This window comes from Bos indicus, chromosome 17 (assembly GCF_029378745.1).
Source record: "Bos indicus isolate NIAB-ARS_2022 breed Sahiwal x Tharparkar chromosome 17, NIAB-ARS_B.indTharparkar_mat_pri_1.0, whole genome shotgun sequence".
NCBI classification, from domain to species: domain Eukaryota; kingdom Metazoa; phylum Chordata; class Mammalia; order Artiodactyla; family Bovidae; genus Bos; species Bos indicus.
The window spans coordinates 6629247-6647187 of record NC_091776.1 but is presented as its reverse complement, the minus strand read 5'-3'; the positions used below and the strand labels follow the sequence as shown (position 1 = coordinate 6647187).

Here is a 17941-nt window from a genome sequence, read left to right as displayed (position 1 = left end):
AAGGATGTGAGAGTTTGACTATAAATAAAGCTGAGCATTGAAGAATTTATGCTTTTGAACTGTGGTGCTGGAGGAGACTCTTGAGAGTCCCTTGGACTGCAAGGAGATCCAACCAGTCCATCCGAAAGGAGATCAGTCCTGAATATTCATTGGAAGGACTGATGCCAAAGCTGAAACTCCAATACTTTGGCCACCTAATGTGAAGAACTGACTCATTGGAAAAGAGCCTGATGCTGGGAAAGATAGAAGGTGGGAAGAGAAGGGGACGACAGAGGATGAGATGGTTGGATGGCCATCACTGACGCAATGGACATGAGTTTGAGTAAACTTAGGGAGTTGGGGATGGACAGGGAGGCCTGGCATGCTGACGTCCACGAGGTCACAAAGAGTAGGACATGACTGAGCGACCGAACTGAACGAAGTGAAAACCCACTAGATTTTGGTACCGTTAACTTTCTCTCTTCCTCATTTTCCATAGCAACTTTGTTCAATCTTCTCACTACTTGGGTTGGAGCCATTCGTTAATAAAACCATTAAGAGACTGAAACCAATATGATTCTTCTAGGTAGTATTTTACAGAGAGAGAGGTCAAACCCCTAAGCTAAAGGGGTTTCATGGCATTGCAGGGCCTGCCTACAGCGTAACCCTGGGATGCTGCAGGTGAAGGACTGGTATACTTGCTCCGCTGTTGGCAGGAACGCAGTGGCAGGGTCTCCTTAGACAGCCTCTGGGCTATGCAAAAGCGTTAGAGGAAATGAAATGAAAGAGGCTCACAGAGGAAGTGTGTGATTACCTGGAACCCACTGTCTGTCATTTGTGTACAGACATCTCACACACTTTTTCTCTTGGCCCTCTAGGATTCTCTCTTATAATAATATCAGATTTGTTTTTGTTTGCAGTACTTATTAAAACTCATCCAAAATTTCATGTAAGAATGTGAAAGTGGTTAGGGCTCTGCACTTCCAAAGCTAAGACCCTGGGTTTGATCCCTGGTTGAGGAACTAACAGCCCGCGAAGGCAGCCCCCCAGAAAAAATCAAGTAAGGAAGTTTATAAAACATGTAATGTTATACTAATTAAAAAGTCTTTTTATACATAGCTACGTTTTTATAACTTTTGGTTATTTCCTTTCAGACAATTCACACATAGCTATATTTAGATTATGCTGACTGGAATAATATATTCCTAACAGACATATACAATTGTATTTGCTATCAGTTTCAACTACTTCTCCACTCTGTCTTTACTACTGGCACTAACATAGGATATTACATTTATTCTGAGTTTAAGATTATTCTAATCTCTCTGCCTAAAAGGATGTTAAAGAGAAGTAAAATCTAAATTAACTGTACTAATTGTCTAGAGAATTATGAAAAAACAACTTGCTTTTATATGTTCTCAGCTATGAGTAATAATAATAAATGGCCGATTACACATAATTTCAGAAGCAAACATTGATAAATTAGCATATATTTCTCCCCAGCTCCTGGAGTGAAAAATAAATGAGGCAGAGAAGTGCTTACATTTTCCCAGTTTGGCTGGAATTCGAATCACAGTGGGCTTCCTGGTGGGCGCTGGTTGAATTGCTTGTTCCTTTGCTGGTTCTGTTCTGGTGGGGAGCTGAAAGGGATCTAATGAAAAACAGTTGATTTTGCACGTTTTAGTTAATATGGACTCAAACAAAAAACCTCATTTATAATTAAACAGTCATATTTCTCATGCCCTAGGGAAAACTATTCATGGATAAACAAAATCTCAGTTTGCAGAGACAAAAACAAAATCAGGGCTCATGAAAGGAAACAACTTGGAGCTCTGTAAATAATTTATACGGCTTTTCTTCCTCGCTGATGAGAGAGAGCCAGGACAATCTTCAATTATGTAGAAGCTATCTTTCACGGGAGTGTAATCATTTTATAAGTGTCTCCCTGAAAATGAGGGGCAACTCAAACAAGGAGCCCATTTCCCCGCACTGTGAAGCCTCCTGGATCCTCCACTCCGGTGCCTGTGCTAGAAAACCTCCCCCGAGGGCCGCCAGGGCCTCCCGGGGGGCTCTGCCATCTTGGATTGAATAGTCAGGTAAAACCACACCTCACTAACATGAAATGGAAAGCGTTTTATCCTGGAAGTAAGGTAAGACATCTCCCTTCAAATATTTAATTTTGGGGCAAGGATATATGGGTGAGCATTCCTCCGTCTTAACTCATTCATTTAAAAATGGGCAGTATGTGCTTAGCGAGAGTATTTTAAACAAAAGCATAACCACCAAACTTCTTTTCCCCTTTTGCTCTGGCCACACTGCGTGGCTTGTGGGACCTTAACTCCCAGACCAGGGGCTGAATCTGGGCCCTCAGCAGTGACAGCATGGAGCCCTAATCGCTGTACCACCAGGGAATTCTCCCACCAAACCTTTTTGCTGAAAGAAACAATCTTTTTTTCTTTAACGCAAATGTTCTTTTTAGTAGCTTGGAAAGATGACCATAAACTTTTTAAAAGATGAGAAATCTAAAAATAAATAGATTAGCAAAAATAAAATCAAATGCTGTATGATGCATACGCATCCTCTGCACAGCACATGGGCCCTCATGAGGCTGCTTCTGCCTTTATTCCACAAGAGGCAGAATGAATACATGTTGTATTTGGCACCTGTCCTCTGGATCTCACCTGTGGGAAGATGCTCCCTGTGAAACAATGCACTCCAACCATTCGTGGTCGGCCTGTTACAAGCCGCTGTTCAATAAAGCACCTTGTGCTGACCAACTCTTTTCAGGATAGATGAAAAGCTGAGCTCAGGATAAGAAGCCCTTTCAGCTCCCTGAGACTCGCCTTCCCTTCCACCCAGCTCTCAGGACACCCCACTCTCAGACCTGCCACCAGAGCCGCACCCACTCACTAGTCACTTGCTCTCACATCTGCCTACCATGTGCTACTAACAGTGAGAGATGGGAGACAGGACAGTCAAGTGCAATCCTACTTTATCTACCACCTACATAAGACCCCCAGGTGGCATGCTAGATAACACAATTACTATTAGGCTACTGGGGAAAAAAAATTAGATGACCCCTCTATGGAAACCTATTAGTAGCACATTAGTGAGGCAAGTCTTGTCTATGTTCAAAAACCCAAGTCAACATGGTCAAAACAATGTCAAACTTTCAGAAAAGGCTCTTACAATATAACCCCAGAAAATAAACAAAGCTCTTTTAGCTCTAACCAAATTCTTTAATCCCTTATTTTGTTATAGCATTATTTTTCATTTCAAAAGTAATAATTATTGTAAAAATGGGAAACATTGAGAAATATATGATAGAAAATCTCCTGTAATCCCATCCCTCTAGTAATCATTATTATCTAAAATTTGGTGTATCTGTCTACAGATTTTTTCCTATATCGCATTTTAGATATTTCTGTTGTTTTGGAGTTTCTGGGCTGCAGCACATGGCTTGTAGGATCTTCCCCGACCAGGGATTGAAGCTGGGCCACGGCAGTGGAAGCACTGAGTCCTAATCACGGACCGCCAGGAAGATCCTGATTATGCAGGTATTTTGAAAAACAAAAGGAGAATCGTTTTGTGTCTATTTCTTTGTGAGACAGGCTGGGACCTGGGACTCTGCTGCAAGGCCTGCACCTGGACACACCCCTCCGCAAGCAACTAAGAAACCGCACGAGACTAAAATAACTGCACGCATTTGCAGTCGCTGCAGATTCTGGACGAAAGAGACTAAGAGACCAAAGAGCCCACCTGCCACTTCTGAAGAGCCCCAAGCAAAAGCAGGGCATGGCACAAGCCCCTGCACACAATACCGCCTAAGGGGTGGGGAAATATCTGTGCTACCCCTCCAGCTCAGAAGACAAAGAATCTGCCTGCCAATGCGGGAGATCAGGCTTCAGTTCCTGGGTCAGGAAGATCCCCTGGAGAAGGGAATGGCTACCCACTCCAGTATCCTTGCCTGGAGAATTCCACGGACAGAGGAGCCTGGCAAGCTACAGTCCATGAGATTGCAAAGAGCTTGGACATGGCTGAGGGACCAAGACACACATATATCCCCCTCCAGCTGGACCCATGACTCACTCCATATCAGGAAGCAGCTTGGCCCCCACTGGGAAGCCAAAGAGCAAGGGAAGCTGTTGCTTGTTCTCGCTCCCCACTGCTACAGGAGGGGCCCCGATAAAGCCTTGCCTAAATTTCTTGTCTGGCCTCTAGTCAATTTCTATTGATTAAGGAACCCAAGAACCTGGGGGGTAGGTAACATTTGTAACTCGCTCTTTTACTTTTTTTCATTCAGTATTGATTGAGTGCATGCTACGTAACAAATGCTGTTCTAGGTACTGGGAATATGTCAGTGAACAGAGCAAAGAACTCTGCCTTCATGATGCTTACACTTGGGCAGCAGATGGAGACAACAAACAATAAATATAACAGAAAAGTGACCCATGTGGTATATCACCAGGTGAGACGTGCTACTGATGAAGGGAAACACCAAGCAAGGGGGGACTTCAGGTGTGGGCCGAAGGGAAGCAGGCTGTATGTGAAATGGCAGAGCAAGGGGGTGTGCGGAGTGGAGGGCTCCAGGGCCCTCTTTCCAACAACTGGATTTTACATATTCTAACAGTTCTTCCAAGTTGAATAATACACATCTGGTCTTTGGGAAATAGCAGTGCTCAAGGATAAAAAGGGGTAGGTACCCTGATATGAAAGCCCATTATTGCAAATATTACCTGAACCGGAACTCCCTGGACGTCTCATCTGAGTACTGCTGGCCTAAATGGAAGAATCTGCAGACCCCATGTAATCTGGCACACATTTTATTCCAACACAGGAATATCATGTCTTTCCCGTGTGCACAGCTTTCCTCCCTGCTCGTCTCTCTCTCCCCTGCTGTTGCCCCTGCTCTGCCTCCGTGGCCCTAGTTGGAACCTGCTGGCCGCCAAGCAGTGACCTTCTGTCCCCTCCTGTGGCTGTGGCACAGACTTCAGCATCCCCACCCTGCAACTGTGGCTGTGACGGCCCATCCTCTCAGAGCTGTTTCCTCCTGGGAAAAGGACCAAAACTCAAGAAAAGGATTGAGACTGACAGCCGCTCTTGGTGCTCTCCCAGTCAAGTAGCATATCTGCTCTAACAGCTGCTCTGGGGCCTTGTAAGCTGTTGGTCATTAGGATAGGTGTTTAGTTGGCGAGTTTAGGGGGTGAATGTGGAGGGAGAGGAACATCTTGAGTGTGGTATCACTTCAGTCATTCCCCAATTCATCTGAAATTCTGGGCCGGGAGACCACCTACGCTCTTTTTCACATTCCGGGAGTGAGAGCATGAGTAAGGTGGGCAGGGAAGGAGAAAGAAGCCACTCAAGTGCCCTCGGTGGGCTGGGCACAGGGGCTCCCAAATGTGCCTGCTCTTGGAGGACTGGCCTCAGGGAACCCCGTCCCAAATCCTACAGGTCTCACCGATCACATTAAAGGGTGTAGTCATTTTTTTACACTTGCTGGGTTTAAACTTAAATACAAAGTATTCAAAATATCCTAGACATTCACTTTCTCTCTTCTTGGTCCTTATTTTTAATTTAATTTATTTTAATTTAAAGCTACTCTTTATTTTAAAGCTACTCTCTAATAACTGGCACTCAGATCACGGGTAATTATTCTACTATATATGTCTCTGGAAAAAAAATTCCTTCTCAATACAGAGAAACAAGAAGTCCCAGCACTGTGCTGTTTGGCAGGAGCAGGGCTGCTGAGTGACCGCCCCCAGCTGACTGCCTGAGTCAGCGAGCTGGGCATCTGCCTCTCTGTCCGTGCTGCCCGGGCTGCCATCCAGAGAGGCGTGCAGATAGGTGGGGAGGGCACACAGCATCACTGCAGTGAGAAGGTGGAGCCACAGGCCTGGTTTCGTCTTGATGATGCTGTGTGAGTCTCTCTCTAGATACACCATATGTTTACTTTTTATGTCTTTTCATGAGGGGGCTATTTTTCTCCAACAGCAATCTAAGTAGGTGACCTAGAAAGCAAGGGTGGCACCTCATGTTTGGGAACTCCTGGCAGTGCCAGGCAGGAAACTGTCTACTATGGCATTTTTTTGTAGCAGCAAATTAATAAATAAATAAAACAAAACAACCTGAAATGTCCATCACTAGAGGAAACGTTGACTCGACTATGTTGTGCCCATCCCAGGGAATATCAGGCGGGTGTAAGGAAACAAGGGTCAGACTTAGATCTACTGGCCCAGAGAGAAGACCTTAAACCTCAGGACTAAATGAAAAAAGCAAGCTGCTGAGTAATGGGTACAGTTCGGTAAAAATTTCTGTAAAGAGCAGGAAAAAGTTTATATATGTGTACATGTTTGTAAGCTTTGGTTTGGAACATTCAAAGGCACCAAAAGCTGCATACAACATGGTTCACACTGGCTACTCTGGGGGTTTGAGTGGATTGGAGAGAGATTAACTTTTTATTTTACTAAATGTTTATATTGTTTGATTCGTTACAGCAACTGTTACTTTGTAACTGAAAAGAAATCCAATAAATTTAATCACATGAAAAAGTTACAAAATTAAGCTGAAATAACACCTGTGCCAAATAAATTGAAACAAAAATCACTTAGAAATAAAAGGAAAAAATATGAAAATATTTGTCCCTTTAGTAACTTTTTCAAGGCAATAACAGCCCTAAAATTTTCCATAAAGTAACCAGAAAAACAAAAACTCTCTTTTTTATGGGGCTTTTACTCCTCAGTGATTCTATTTAATAGGAAAGAATGCAGACAGGTATTTTTGAATTTGCCTAATTTAGACATATTTAGTTCATAATAATTAGCTTTTATTTGTAATCTTGAATAATATAGTTGTTTAGAAACATTGTATTTTACTATTTTAAAAATTTCTTTATTTTTTAAAATCCTCAGCCTGTCATGACCCACAGGCTGAGGATCAGTGCAGGAGGCCATTTTTCTTCTGGGGCAAAGACAAGCGATATCTCTCGTAGTTTCTTTCATCCCAATTCTGCTTACGCCCAGCTATTTAAAGGCCAGGTTCCCCCAACCTCCCCTGACTACCCACTTCCCTCATAAAAGACAAGCTTTGTTAGCATTTTTTACATGGCTTCCAAAGACACAGGATATTTGCAAGTAAGTATGTGTTTTAACAGCAACAATAGCTAAAATACCATGAGTACGATCGATACTTTGTATTTTTCGCCTAATAATATCTTGGAGATTGGTCCACAGTAGGTCCATAGTACACATACCAGGTGTCTGCCTCTTTTTTAGTTACTGCACAATAGTCCATTGTATGGATGCATCAGAATTTATGTAAGCGGTCCACTAAGGATTATTTCCAGTATTTCATAGGAGAAGTCCTTGATCTGGGGTGAAGAATAGGCCCTTGAGGCTCTGGAAATTGTACCTCCAATTGTGCATATATGTCAAAACAGTATTTTCAAAGTAGTAAAAGATTCAAAGGCTAATCAGATTCTCTGAGTTCTGTGATCCAGGAAGGGTTAAGAACCTCAGGGTCATAATTTTCTCTATCAAAGACTGTTTCCTCTTGCTTCTACAGAAAAAATCAAAACTGTCTGCAAAAGCATCTCCTAAGCAAGTCTAAGGAAAGCCCACGGCATCTTTCTCTACTGTTACTTGCAGTGTTTACTCAGCCCTCCTTCCAGCCCCTCGCACCAATGCCAGTTACTCTACACCCGCTGCCAAACAAGCAGGCCCCTTTACACCCATACCCGCGTGGGCTTCACTACCGGGTCGAGAAAAACATGATGGTAATGTAGTTTTCCGCCCATTACCTGTCTCTAATAATATGCTTGTCGTCATAATTGGTTTCACCATCCTTGGCTTGATTTTCTGTCATTTTTTCCCCTTGAGTTCTGTTAATAGTAGAAATTGGCTGCTAAACTATTATTCTGGTCTGTGTAATGGGGCTGAGAGCAGAAGCATTCTGCTTTTTTGACAACTGGGTATGATTTGTAAAGGTGTGAAGAGGAACTGCTAATGCTTCTCAGCTCTATTACATTAACCTGGAAGGCATTCTAGCCAAGAAATGAATCCAATATTAAACGCCTGTTTTATGAGTTTCCCCTTAATAATTTTTCTAATCCTTACAATGTTTTCATAGCTTCAGTATTTTCTGATCTCTATTTCCTGAGATTAATATGGTAACTTCATTTTATGAAAACTACTTTATTGGATTTTCTTTCTTTCTGAGGGGAGAGAAAAAGAAGGAAAGGCCTATTTGTGAGTTTCTTGCCTTTCTCTGGGGTTCCTCCCCCAGTTTCTGGCTAATGCCAGAATGATTAGGCAAGTTTTCACAAAGAGACCATAATCCTTTACTTACAAAGACAATATTATTAATATACCATCAAAAAGTCACAAAGCCTTACAGCATAGGGAATACAGTCAGTAATATTATAATAACTGTATGATGGCAGATGGTAACTAGACTTATGGTGATCATTTTGAAATACTGAATCACCAGGCTATGCACATGGAACCAACATAATGTTGTAGGTCAATTCTACTTCAGGCTAAAAAATGTGTAGGGCTTCCCTGGGGGTCCAGTGGTTAAAAATCTGCCTTGCAATGCAGGGGAAACCAGTTTGATCCTTGGTCCAGGAAGAGCCCACATGGCAACTAAGCCAGTGCACCGCAACTCTTGAGCCTGTGCTCCGCAAGGAGAGAAACCACCGCCATCAGAAGCTCCAAAGAGCAGCTCCCACTCGCCACAACCAGAGAAAGTCTGCATGCAGCAACGAAGACCCAGTGCAAACAAAAAATAGTTTCCCTTTCTAAAAGAGTCACAAAGCCCCAATCATTAAATAAAAATCCGGAAGGGGTGGGGTGGTCAGAGCCACAGCGGGGGAGGGTGGGGCTGGGGACTCAAAAAAAAAAAAAAAGAAAAAAAAAAAAAAAATCCCCCTACATTTTGAAGAATTCAGAGATAATCTTGAATGCCTCTGGAGGCCAACAAGCAAGGAAGCAACAAGGTCCAATGTGTGCTCTAGAAACACCCCTCGCGTAAGCATGGTATGGTTGACGGTGGTTTGGAAGCAGAAGCAGAAGCTCGATTAGCAGGTCACTGCAGTTATCTGGCGGAGAGGGCAATGGCACCCCACTCCAGTACTCTTGCCTGGAAAATCCCATGGACGGAGGAGCCTGGTGGGCTGCAGTCCATGGGGTCGCTAAGAGTCGGACACGACTGAGCGATTTCACTTTCACTTTTCACTTTCATGCATTGGAGAAGGAAATGGCAACCCACTCCATGTTCTTGCCTGGAGAATCCCAGGGACGGGGGAGCCTGGTGAGCTGCCGTCTATGGGGTCGCACAGAGTCGGACACGACTGAAGCGACGTAGCAGCAGCAGTTATCTGGACCTGAAGATTAGAAACCTGGGCTAGTAGCAGGAGGGATGGAGATGAGAGAAAGAACTATCATAAGGTAAAACCAGCAGGACTTGGCAACTTATTGGATGTGAAGGGCAAGAAGTAAGACTAATAACCACCACTTAATGAGCACACACTGTGTTTCAGACAATGTGATAGAGCTTTCCTGCATAATCATATTTAATACTCGCAATGCCTCCACGAGGAGTATTATGATGTTTTATAGATGAGGAAACCAAGGCACTATGGGGTTAAGTAAATTGCCTCAGGTCCCACAGCAATTAAGTGGTGGACCCCAGCCTGCCTGACTCTAAATTCAAACAACTAGCCACTGTGCGTGACAGGTAGGGAGGCTCAAGCATGACCTACGGGGCTCTTTAGGAAGGCTGCAGTGTGACGGAGAAGCTAGGACAGGAGCAGAGTACAGGAAGGGGAGCAGGCTTAAAAGGAAGACAGAGGGACTTCCCTGGCGGCCCAGTGGTTAAGCCTCAGCACTCCCAGTGCAGGGGGCGCAGATCCAAGCCCCGTTTGGGGAACTGAGCTCCGGCATGCCATATAAGTAAATAAATAAAAATAAAAAGAAGACAGTGCTCAGTTCAGGATAACTCCACAAGCAAGAGCAATGGTTAAAGCAGTTGGGTAGGGCAAGCAAATTACACCTTTTACTGAAAGGTGCCTCAATAATTAAACGTTGTACAGAAATAAAGAAACAGAAAAGGCTGAGTAGGAAGCTCAACATGATGCTCATGTTGATGGATACTGTTGACCTTCCTTTTTGAAGATGACTGTAATTATCTGCTTGATGACACAGACTAAATTCTCAGCAATTATTAACCACGGTGCCATCAGCACAGACTCTAGCAGCTTCAGAAGGTGGTGTTACTTTGGCTTGTACTGTTCCCACCCCTTCACGGCTTCCTGGTATTGGATCTAACCCTCTCTGTCCTACTCAGAACCCTGTTAACACCAAAAAGGTTTAAATAAAAAATGCTATAATGAAGACTTGAAAAGTTTTTAATGTGTTGCCTGGTTTAAGGATTCATGAGAATGTTGAGGTGCAACATGATAGAGTAAAAAATAAGCTAGACTTAAAAAGATGCAGCTTGAATCCTGCTTTGGAAAATTATTAGTTTTATGATACTGATTAAGTTAGGTGTTTATCTCACTCAGTCTGATATTCTTCATATGTCAATGAACCATGATGCCTTGCTGAGGGTTACTGTGAGGATTAAATTCAATAATGTATGTCTGGGATCTAGCAGAGGGTTTGGAACACAGCAGAAACTCAATATATTCTACTGTTTTTCTTTTCACTTCTTATGGACAAGAGGCACGCTACAGTCAGTTCCTACATTGTGTGCGTGGTAAATATTTAATAAATATATGGTTGTTATCACCTGAAATACATCTGTGCTCTGCAGAATTTGGTTTTGCATTACAGAGTTTATATCATTTTGATGCATCTTAAACATTTAGACAATAACAGCTAACCTTTTGAAAATAGTATTATGCTTATATGTTCATAAACTCTACCCAAATAAGTAAACAGTAGTAAATGGAATCTTACTGATGACAAGTATAGCAGCTTGGTTTGGCAAATCAAAGATAAGCTTTACCATCACACTCTCCATCTGAACAGTGTGAGGAAAGGAAAAAAAAAAAAAAAGACTCTCTGCCTCTTGGGAAATCTATTTGTCCTAATTTTGGCAGGAAACTTACAACTGTTGTATTTTATTTACAAAACTTTAGCATTCCCAAGGGAAGGTGTTCTGTGAAGATTATGCAACAACATTTTACAACATATGGCTGGGTTGACTGCTCTTGCCAAAGTCCTCCGCAGGGCTGGCCCCTCTCCCGGCACTCCCTCAGGGCTCAGTCAATCTGAGGAGCCCTTCTGGGGCATGACTTTCCATCTCTGAGAAGTTTCCCCTACATCCCCCTCATGCTCCAATCTCCACTTGCCTGAGGAAGGAGCCAGCCTCTCATCTAGTTAAGTCCCTAGTCCCAGTCAGCTTATTCCTGCCTTGATGACAGTAATCAGCACATGTGGGACTTCCCTGGTGGTCTAAGACTCTGAGCTCCCAATGCAGGGGGTCCTGATTCGATCCCTAGTAAGGGAACTAGATCTCACATGCTGCAACTAAAGATCCCACGTGCCACAACTAAGATCCGGCACCGCCAAATAAATATTTTAAAAAACCCACGCATCTCCCTCTTTTTCTCTATCTCCCCACCTCAGATTTTCCCTTCGCTCTGATTCTTTCTTCCACCTAGCTCCTTGTTTCCTTACTGTTCCTCCCTGTCTCTACACACACACGCATGCATGTGCACACGTGTGCGTGTCCACACCTCAAGAACTCACTTGCTGGAAATGAAAACAGCAGGTGCCTTTTCAAGACAACCCTCGGAGAAGCTTAGATTCCTCTCTACTTCTGGGTTTTACTCACCCAGAACCATGTCTGGACCAACCGAGTCCTCAGCCAGGTTCCCAGATGGTGGGGGTAAAACATCATCATCGAAGCTGATGAGGTCGATGTCACCCGGAGGCTTGCTCTGCTGAGCAGGAACCGGGGGGCTGGCTGGGGGTCCCTCTCCCAGTGACCTGAAGGCTTTGGCTTGTGACGCCACCGAGAGTCGGGGAGGCACAGTGACCGGTTTCAGCAAAGCCACAGAGCAGGGGGAGGTTTCTGAGGACACTGATTTCTTGGGCAGTAAAGGCCGAGGAGCAGGAGTCGGGGCTTTCTTCCCACCATTGGGGCTCTCAGCCATGGGCCCTCCACCCAGACTCTCAAGGTTAATGCTCCGGATAAGGCCAGGATTTGGTTTCTTTGGCAATTCGGGCTTGGTGACGGGGCTGCTCCTTGCTTCCTTCGGCGGAGAGTGTGGGGAGGGGGCCCCCCTGAGTCTGCTTGCGGTCCAGGAGTCCCATTCTCCGGAGGCTCTACTGGCTGCAGGTTTGGGAGCCACAGAGGGTTTCCCTGAGGAAACAGCAGGTCTGGGCGGGATTGTGCGGGGCACAATTTCTGGCTTCTTGGGCAGTCCCGAGCTTTCTGTACTTGTCTGGCCCTCAAGCGCTTTGATCCTGGAAATGACAGTGCTGCGGCTCTGCTCTGCGCTCATCGTGTTCATCGCGGCCTGGCCCTCGGGGCAGCTGGCACCTTCCCACAGGGACGTGGGCCGGCTCGGGGCTGCCTCCTCCTGTGCGGCCACCGGACTGCTCCGGGAATTCTGCTCTTTAACGTGAGAATCTCTGGCCACTGGTCTGAGGTTGCTTTTTGATCTTGGTTTTGGCACTGGACATCTTGGAGCACTGGAGTTTTGTGGACAATTCTGTTCTTCAGAAATATCAAAGACGATTAGAGGCCCCTCGATTGTTGGAGGGTGCCTGGCTGAGATGGCGGGGGATGGCTGGAGGGGTTTCAGAGGTGCCTGTAGGGCTGACAAGACCAAAATGAACAGAAGCTGCAATGTGACTATTTCAAAGGAAAAAGACACACAGATTTAAAAAATATACATATAGAATAACAAGAGATTTTGGTTTCCTTCATTAGTAAAAAGTAATTCTAAAATCATGGGGGAAATGTTTATATTCAGCTTCCTGCAGGAGGGTTCTTCCGGCTGCATTTATTCACTTAAGAAATATTCATTATATAATATTTTAAAACATCATTAAATTCCTGATTCTCAGTAGATGTATCAATAAACCATCTCTCTTGTCAAAATTTTAACAATTCTTGCTTTACTTTTCCAAGGTAACTTACTCTTATCTGTTATCCTAATACAATGCCCCCCTCTTTCTTTCTGCCATGTGGCATGTAGGATCTTGGGCTCCTAGACGGTGCAGTGGTTAAGAATCCACCTGCCAATGCAGGAGATGCAAAAGACTCAGGTTTGATCCCTGGGTTGGAAAGATTCCCTGGAGTAGGATATGGTTACCCACTCCAATATTCTTGCCTGGAAAATTCCATGAACAGAGGAGCCTGTAACTCATGGAGTTACAAAAAGTCAGACATGACTGAATGACTGAGCGCGTGCATACACACACACACACACACACACATACACAAATGCAGGATCTTAATTTCCCAACCAGGGATCAAACTCCACAACCCCTGCATTGGAATGCAAAGACTTAACCACTGGATCACCAGGGAAATCCCTACAAGGGCTTTTAAAAAGCCTAAAAGGACAACTTTTAGCATCCTACGAAGTTTAAGTTGCTAAATATAACGGCTTTCTCAATGGAAATAAAGGGCATCAGCATGAGTTAAAAGGATGATGTTTTTGTGATATGAACTAGGATGAACCCTAGAGATTGGGGCTGCAGCTTGTGAGAATGATCTATTATAATAATCACGGCAAGGCCAAATAAAGCAAGCACACAGTGATCACATACCAACTGGAAATCGAGCTCAATGAATTATGCACAAATTGCAAACTATTTTAAAGGCTGGAGTCTACTGATTACTTCCTGAGAACTAGGTCGGAAGGAAGGAAGACAAATTACTTGCATTACTTTGAGGCAGATGGTTGTCTATTTCTTCTGAAAAGTCAGTCTGAGTTGCTGAAGTAATAGTGTGCCGTGGAGTGGCAGCAGCATTATTATTATTTGTAGTGTTAACTTGAACTTGGTTGATTTCTTTTATGACTTGTTCATAAGATGGTGGGAGCTGCAAAATGAAGAATGAAGATTTTAAACAGCTGTAGGCGATAGCCAAGGTTCTTATCTTTGAACTTCATTTAAAAATAAAATGCAAAGAGGTAATGCGATATTTACTCACCTCAGCAGGAACCAGCTCACTGGGCCTCCAAGGGCCCGCTGCAGAAGCTGGGGGAAATGCCAGTCCTGGTGGGTGGGCTCCTGGAAACCACGAGGTGGGCCTCAGCGGCTCAGCTGCCACAATGGTGATCTCTGGGCGCCTGGAAACAGACAGAAGCCTCAGTGAGGTTTTGTCTATTTGCAAGTGTTCAAAGATTTATGAAAATAACTATCAGCCAAGAAAGTGACATAAAGCCTGCCAGTCACAGAAATGACCTGTCTGGCCTGGGCTGTCTCTAGCAGTATACCCAGACAGGCTTCGAAGGAGCAAATGACAGCCATCCTCCAAGACACTGGCCTCAGAGAGTTAGAGATACACCTCGAGCACACTTCACTCTGCCTTGGCTGATCAGAATTCAGATCCAAGACCCACACAACCTCGTTCTCCCAGGGTTCTGCTATCTGGCCTATGGTACAAACATAGGTGCATCGTAAGGTAGAAAAATGCATTGGTCAAATGGAAATGTTTCGTTTCCTGTTATTCCAAAGTACATACTCTGAAACAATACTATATAATTAGAAGAACAGCGTCTTCCTCCTCACTGGACCTCTCCCTCAGTCAGTTATCTTTAAGTGTTTAGAGTTGGCACGTTCACTTCTAGACCCTGACGTGTGTTCCTGTGTTCCTGGTCAGTCTGTATATGAATCTGATGATTAATCTTCCGTCCTGAGGAGCCACAGTGATTTAGGTGTGGCTTCTTTCATTATTCTCTTAAGCTGATTCTCTGATCTCATTTAACCTTCAACCTGATTTCGTAACAAATACCAATTGCCTGACTCTGAGCAAACTCATCAACCTCTCTTGAGCCTCACTTTTCTCATCTAACAAATAGGTGTGATGGTGACCTGCTCTGCCTTTCTCTGGTACTCTATGGAAAATAAAAATAAAATGCACTGCCATTACCAAAACTGTACACGCACACACATTCTCATGCTAGCTTGTGAAACAGTAGAACCTGCCCATTGATGTTGTTTGAACTGTATTCCCTAAGAACCTCTGCTTACAGCTTTTAAAATTTTAAATAATAAGAATTATTTATTAGGACAAATAACTGAAATAAGAACATATTTCAATGAGAAAAATGATTAAAGTATATGATCACCTCACAAATAATATTTAATCACAAAAGTCATATATCGGAAGAAATTGCATTGACAAAGGGAACTATAATTACCAGATCTAATTATTAAGAAAAGCCAGGTTCTGAGGTGTATGTACAGAATCTAGCTACCTATTTTCATAATCTGGAATGTACTATTCAAAATTATTAATTGTTGCTGTCTTTACATAGGAGAGTGAATAAGCTGTGTTTTATTCTTTATATTTTTCTCAGTTTTCCAATACTTTCTGTAATGAGCATGTATTAAGAGTTAGAAAAATTGTTTCACAAATTGCATTTAGCCTTTAGCCCTCTTAGATATAATGCTAAGTGTGCTGCTGCTGCTACTGCTGCTAAGTCACTTCAGTCATGTCCGACTCTGTGCGACCCCATGGACTGCAGCCTACCAGGCTTCTCCGTCCCTGGGATTCTCCAGGCAAGAACACTGGAGAGGGTTGCCATTTCCTTCTCCAATGCATGAAAGTGGAAAGTGAAAGTGAAGTCGCTCAGTCGTGTCCGACTCTTAGCGACCCCATGGACTGCAGCCTACCAGGCTCCTCCGTCCATGGGATTTTCCAGGCAAGAGTACTGGAGTGGGGTGCCATTGCCTTCTAGCACAATTAACTTTGGCTTCCCTCTGTGTAATCCAAAAGAGTTATTCCAATGTTCCAATGTTTATATAGCTTTTATCTAAATAGATAGTGAGCTACTAGTTAATAAACGTTAACCACTATACGTGTATTGGCCCTCATGCCAACCCTCTGGCGTATTTTAAAGGTGGGGATACATAAACCAAGAATGGTTAGGGAGCTTGCCCGAGGTCACAGGGTGAGACAGCGAAGTCAGGATTCGAACTTGGTTACAGTCCCCGTTCATTACTATACACTATACTTTAAGACATTTGAAAGCAGGGACCATAAATCTACCTTTCTCCTCGTCTACCTGTCCGCCCTTCCATCCATCCTCCCATCGGTCCATCTACTGGTCCTTCCTTCTATCTGTACAGTGACTCACTCCTCCCTGCTCCCCCACCTCACCAGTCATCTAGCCATTTTTATTCACTTGCTATCCATCTAGCTTACCTGACTTTTCCTTTCTTTATCTTTCCTTTATTCAGTTTTCCATCCTGTCATCAGTTCATTCATCCATGTGATATTTACTAAGTAACTATGAGGTACAAAGCATATCTTTGAAGCATTTACAGCAATGCTTTCCATAGAGCAATTGCTTAATAAACATTTTGAAACTGACTTCAGTAAATGATTACTGTCAAGAGAACATTTTCAGGCTTGTACTGCTTCTTTTCTCAACAGAAACCATCATTCAAACTTGTAGATTAATTTAGAAAATGTATTGATGAGGTAGAACACTGTAATATACTGTTTATGAGAAAAATATGCAATTTGTTAACTGATGATACTTTTACTTCATAATTAGCAGAATATATGTCCTCTATTATAAATATAACCATACCTCCTATCTCGATGAAGCTCACTCTGAATAGAAGTCCGAGAAGCTACAAAAGAAACAACACTCTGATATGGTACAAAATTCATACATTGAATAAATGTTTAAACTTTTACAGGATACAATTTTGGAAAAAGTTAGCTAATACTTGACATTAGATAGAATTATGAATTTTATCACCCATAAGTAGAAAAGCAAATCAAAACAACCTTCTCATATGGCATAAAGTTAATCATAGTTATATATTTGAGTTGCATAAGAAAATATAGATTTCAAAAACATTCCAAAGCACATTCTGTGGTTCTGAAAATAATTTGAAGAATGAACAAAGCAGACAGCTATTAAGTAGAAACTGCCTGGTAAGAACATTATGATGACAGGAAATAACGATGGGCAGAAAAAAATTTTAAATATCTATTCTAATCCATATGATTATGCTTTTGTGATATTTGTTTATAAGTCTATTGTAAAGAAGTGGAAGTGGTCAAATTTCCAACTATTTTCTAATTTTTCTTGAGTTTTACGAGGTTAAGTTGTTTTGTTACTTAAATTAAGAGATAATACATGCAAAAAGTGTTCAAATCACTTTTATAAACATGTTTAGAGACTATTATTGTACATGCAGCACTAACTTTTCCCTTAAACCTCAAACTCCAAAAACTAGATGGATTACATTTTTCCAAATTTTATTTTAAAATTAAATTCTGTATTAACCAGATGACTTGGAAAATGTGTCACACATGGGGTCACTATTACACACGCATGTGTAACAGAGAACAGTATTCCTATTTTAAGAAGCACATTTAAAAGATACCTTAAAAAAATCAAATAGTATATGGTAAAAAATTTGTGGACAAAGGGGGATTTGTTTCAGATATCAACTATTTCTACTTCCCATGTCTCTCTGATATTCTACTTTTTTAGTTCTTTCGATTTGAACAGGTTGAAGGTATGAATCTTTCTTCCTCCTGTTAAGTTCTGGTTCTCTCTGATCCAGGAGGCTGCCCAAGCTGGGAAGGCAGGGGTAGAGATGGGAGAGGGAATGAAATTTAGGCTGGGGCTAGTGCTGTGACAGCAGATCCTGCATGGGGTTAGCAAAGCAAAACTAACACCTGAAACCAAAACCCTTGGATCTCAGGTTGGAGGATGTTCTGACCTCCTATCATCAACCGGTGTGACTGACTGGTA

The 17941-nt window shown here is 42.8% G+C and overlaps 1 protein-coding gene across 13 annotated transcripts in view; it reads right to left on the bottom strand.

Annotated features, from left to right (window-relative positions):
- Positions 1-17941, bottom strand: part of SH3D19 (SH3 domain containing 19) — a 201381-nt gene that overhangs the window by 37085 nt on the left and 146355 nt on the right. For 9 of the 13 annotated variants that reach the window (XM_070769008.1, XM_070769011.1, XM_070769019.1 and 6 more), the window contains 5 exons: positions 16760-16802; positions 14149-14287; positions 13875-14037; positions 11815-12804; positions 1523-1630 (listed from right to left, as the gene is read on the bottom strand). In XM_070769008.1, the coding sequence (XP_070625109.1) occupies positions 1523-1630; positions 11815-12804; positions 13875-14037; positions 14149-14287; positions 16760-16802 (1443 nt within the window). The remainder of the gene's footprint in view (positions 1-1522; positions 1631-11814; positions 12805-13874; positions 14038-14148; positions 14288-16759; positions 16803-17941) is intronic. The other 4 variants (XM_070769009.1, XM_070769014.1, XM_070769016.1 and 1 more) reach the window with 2 other exon arrangements.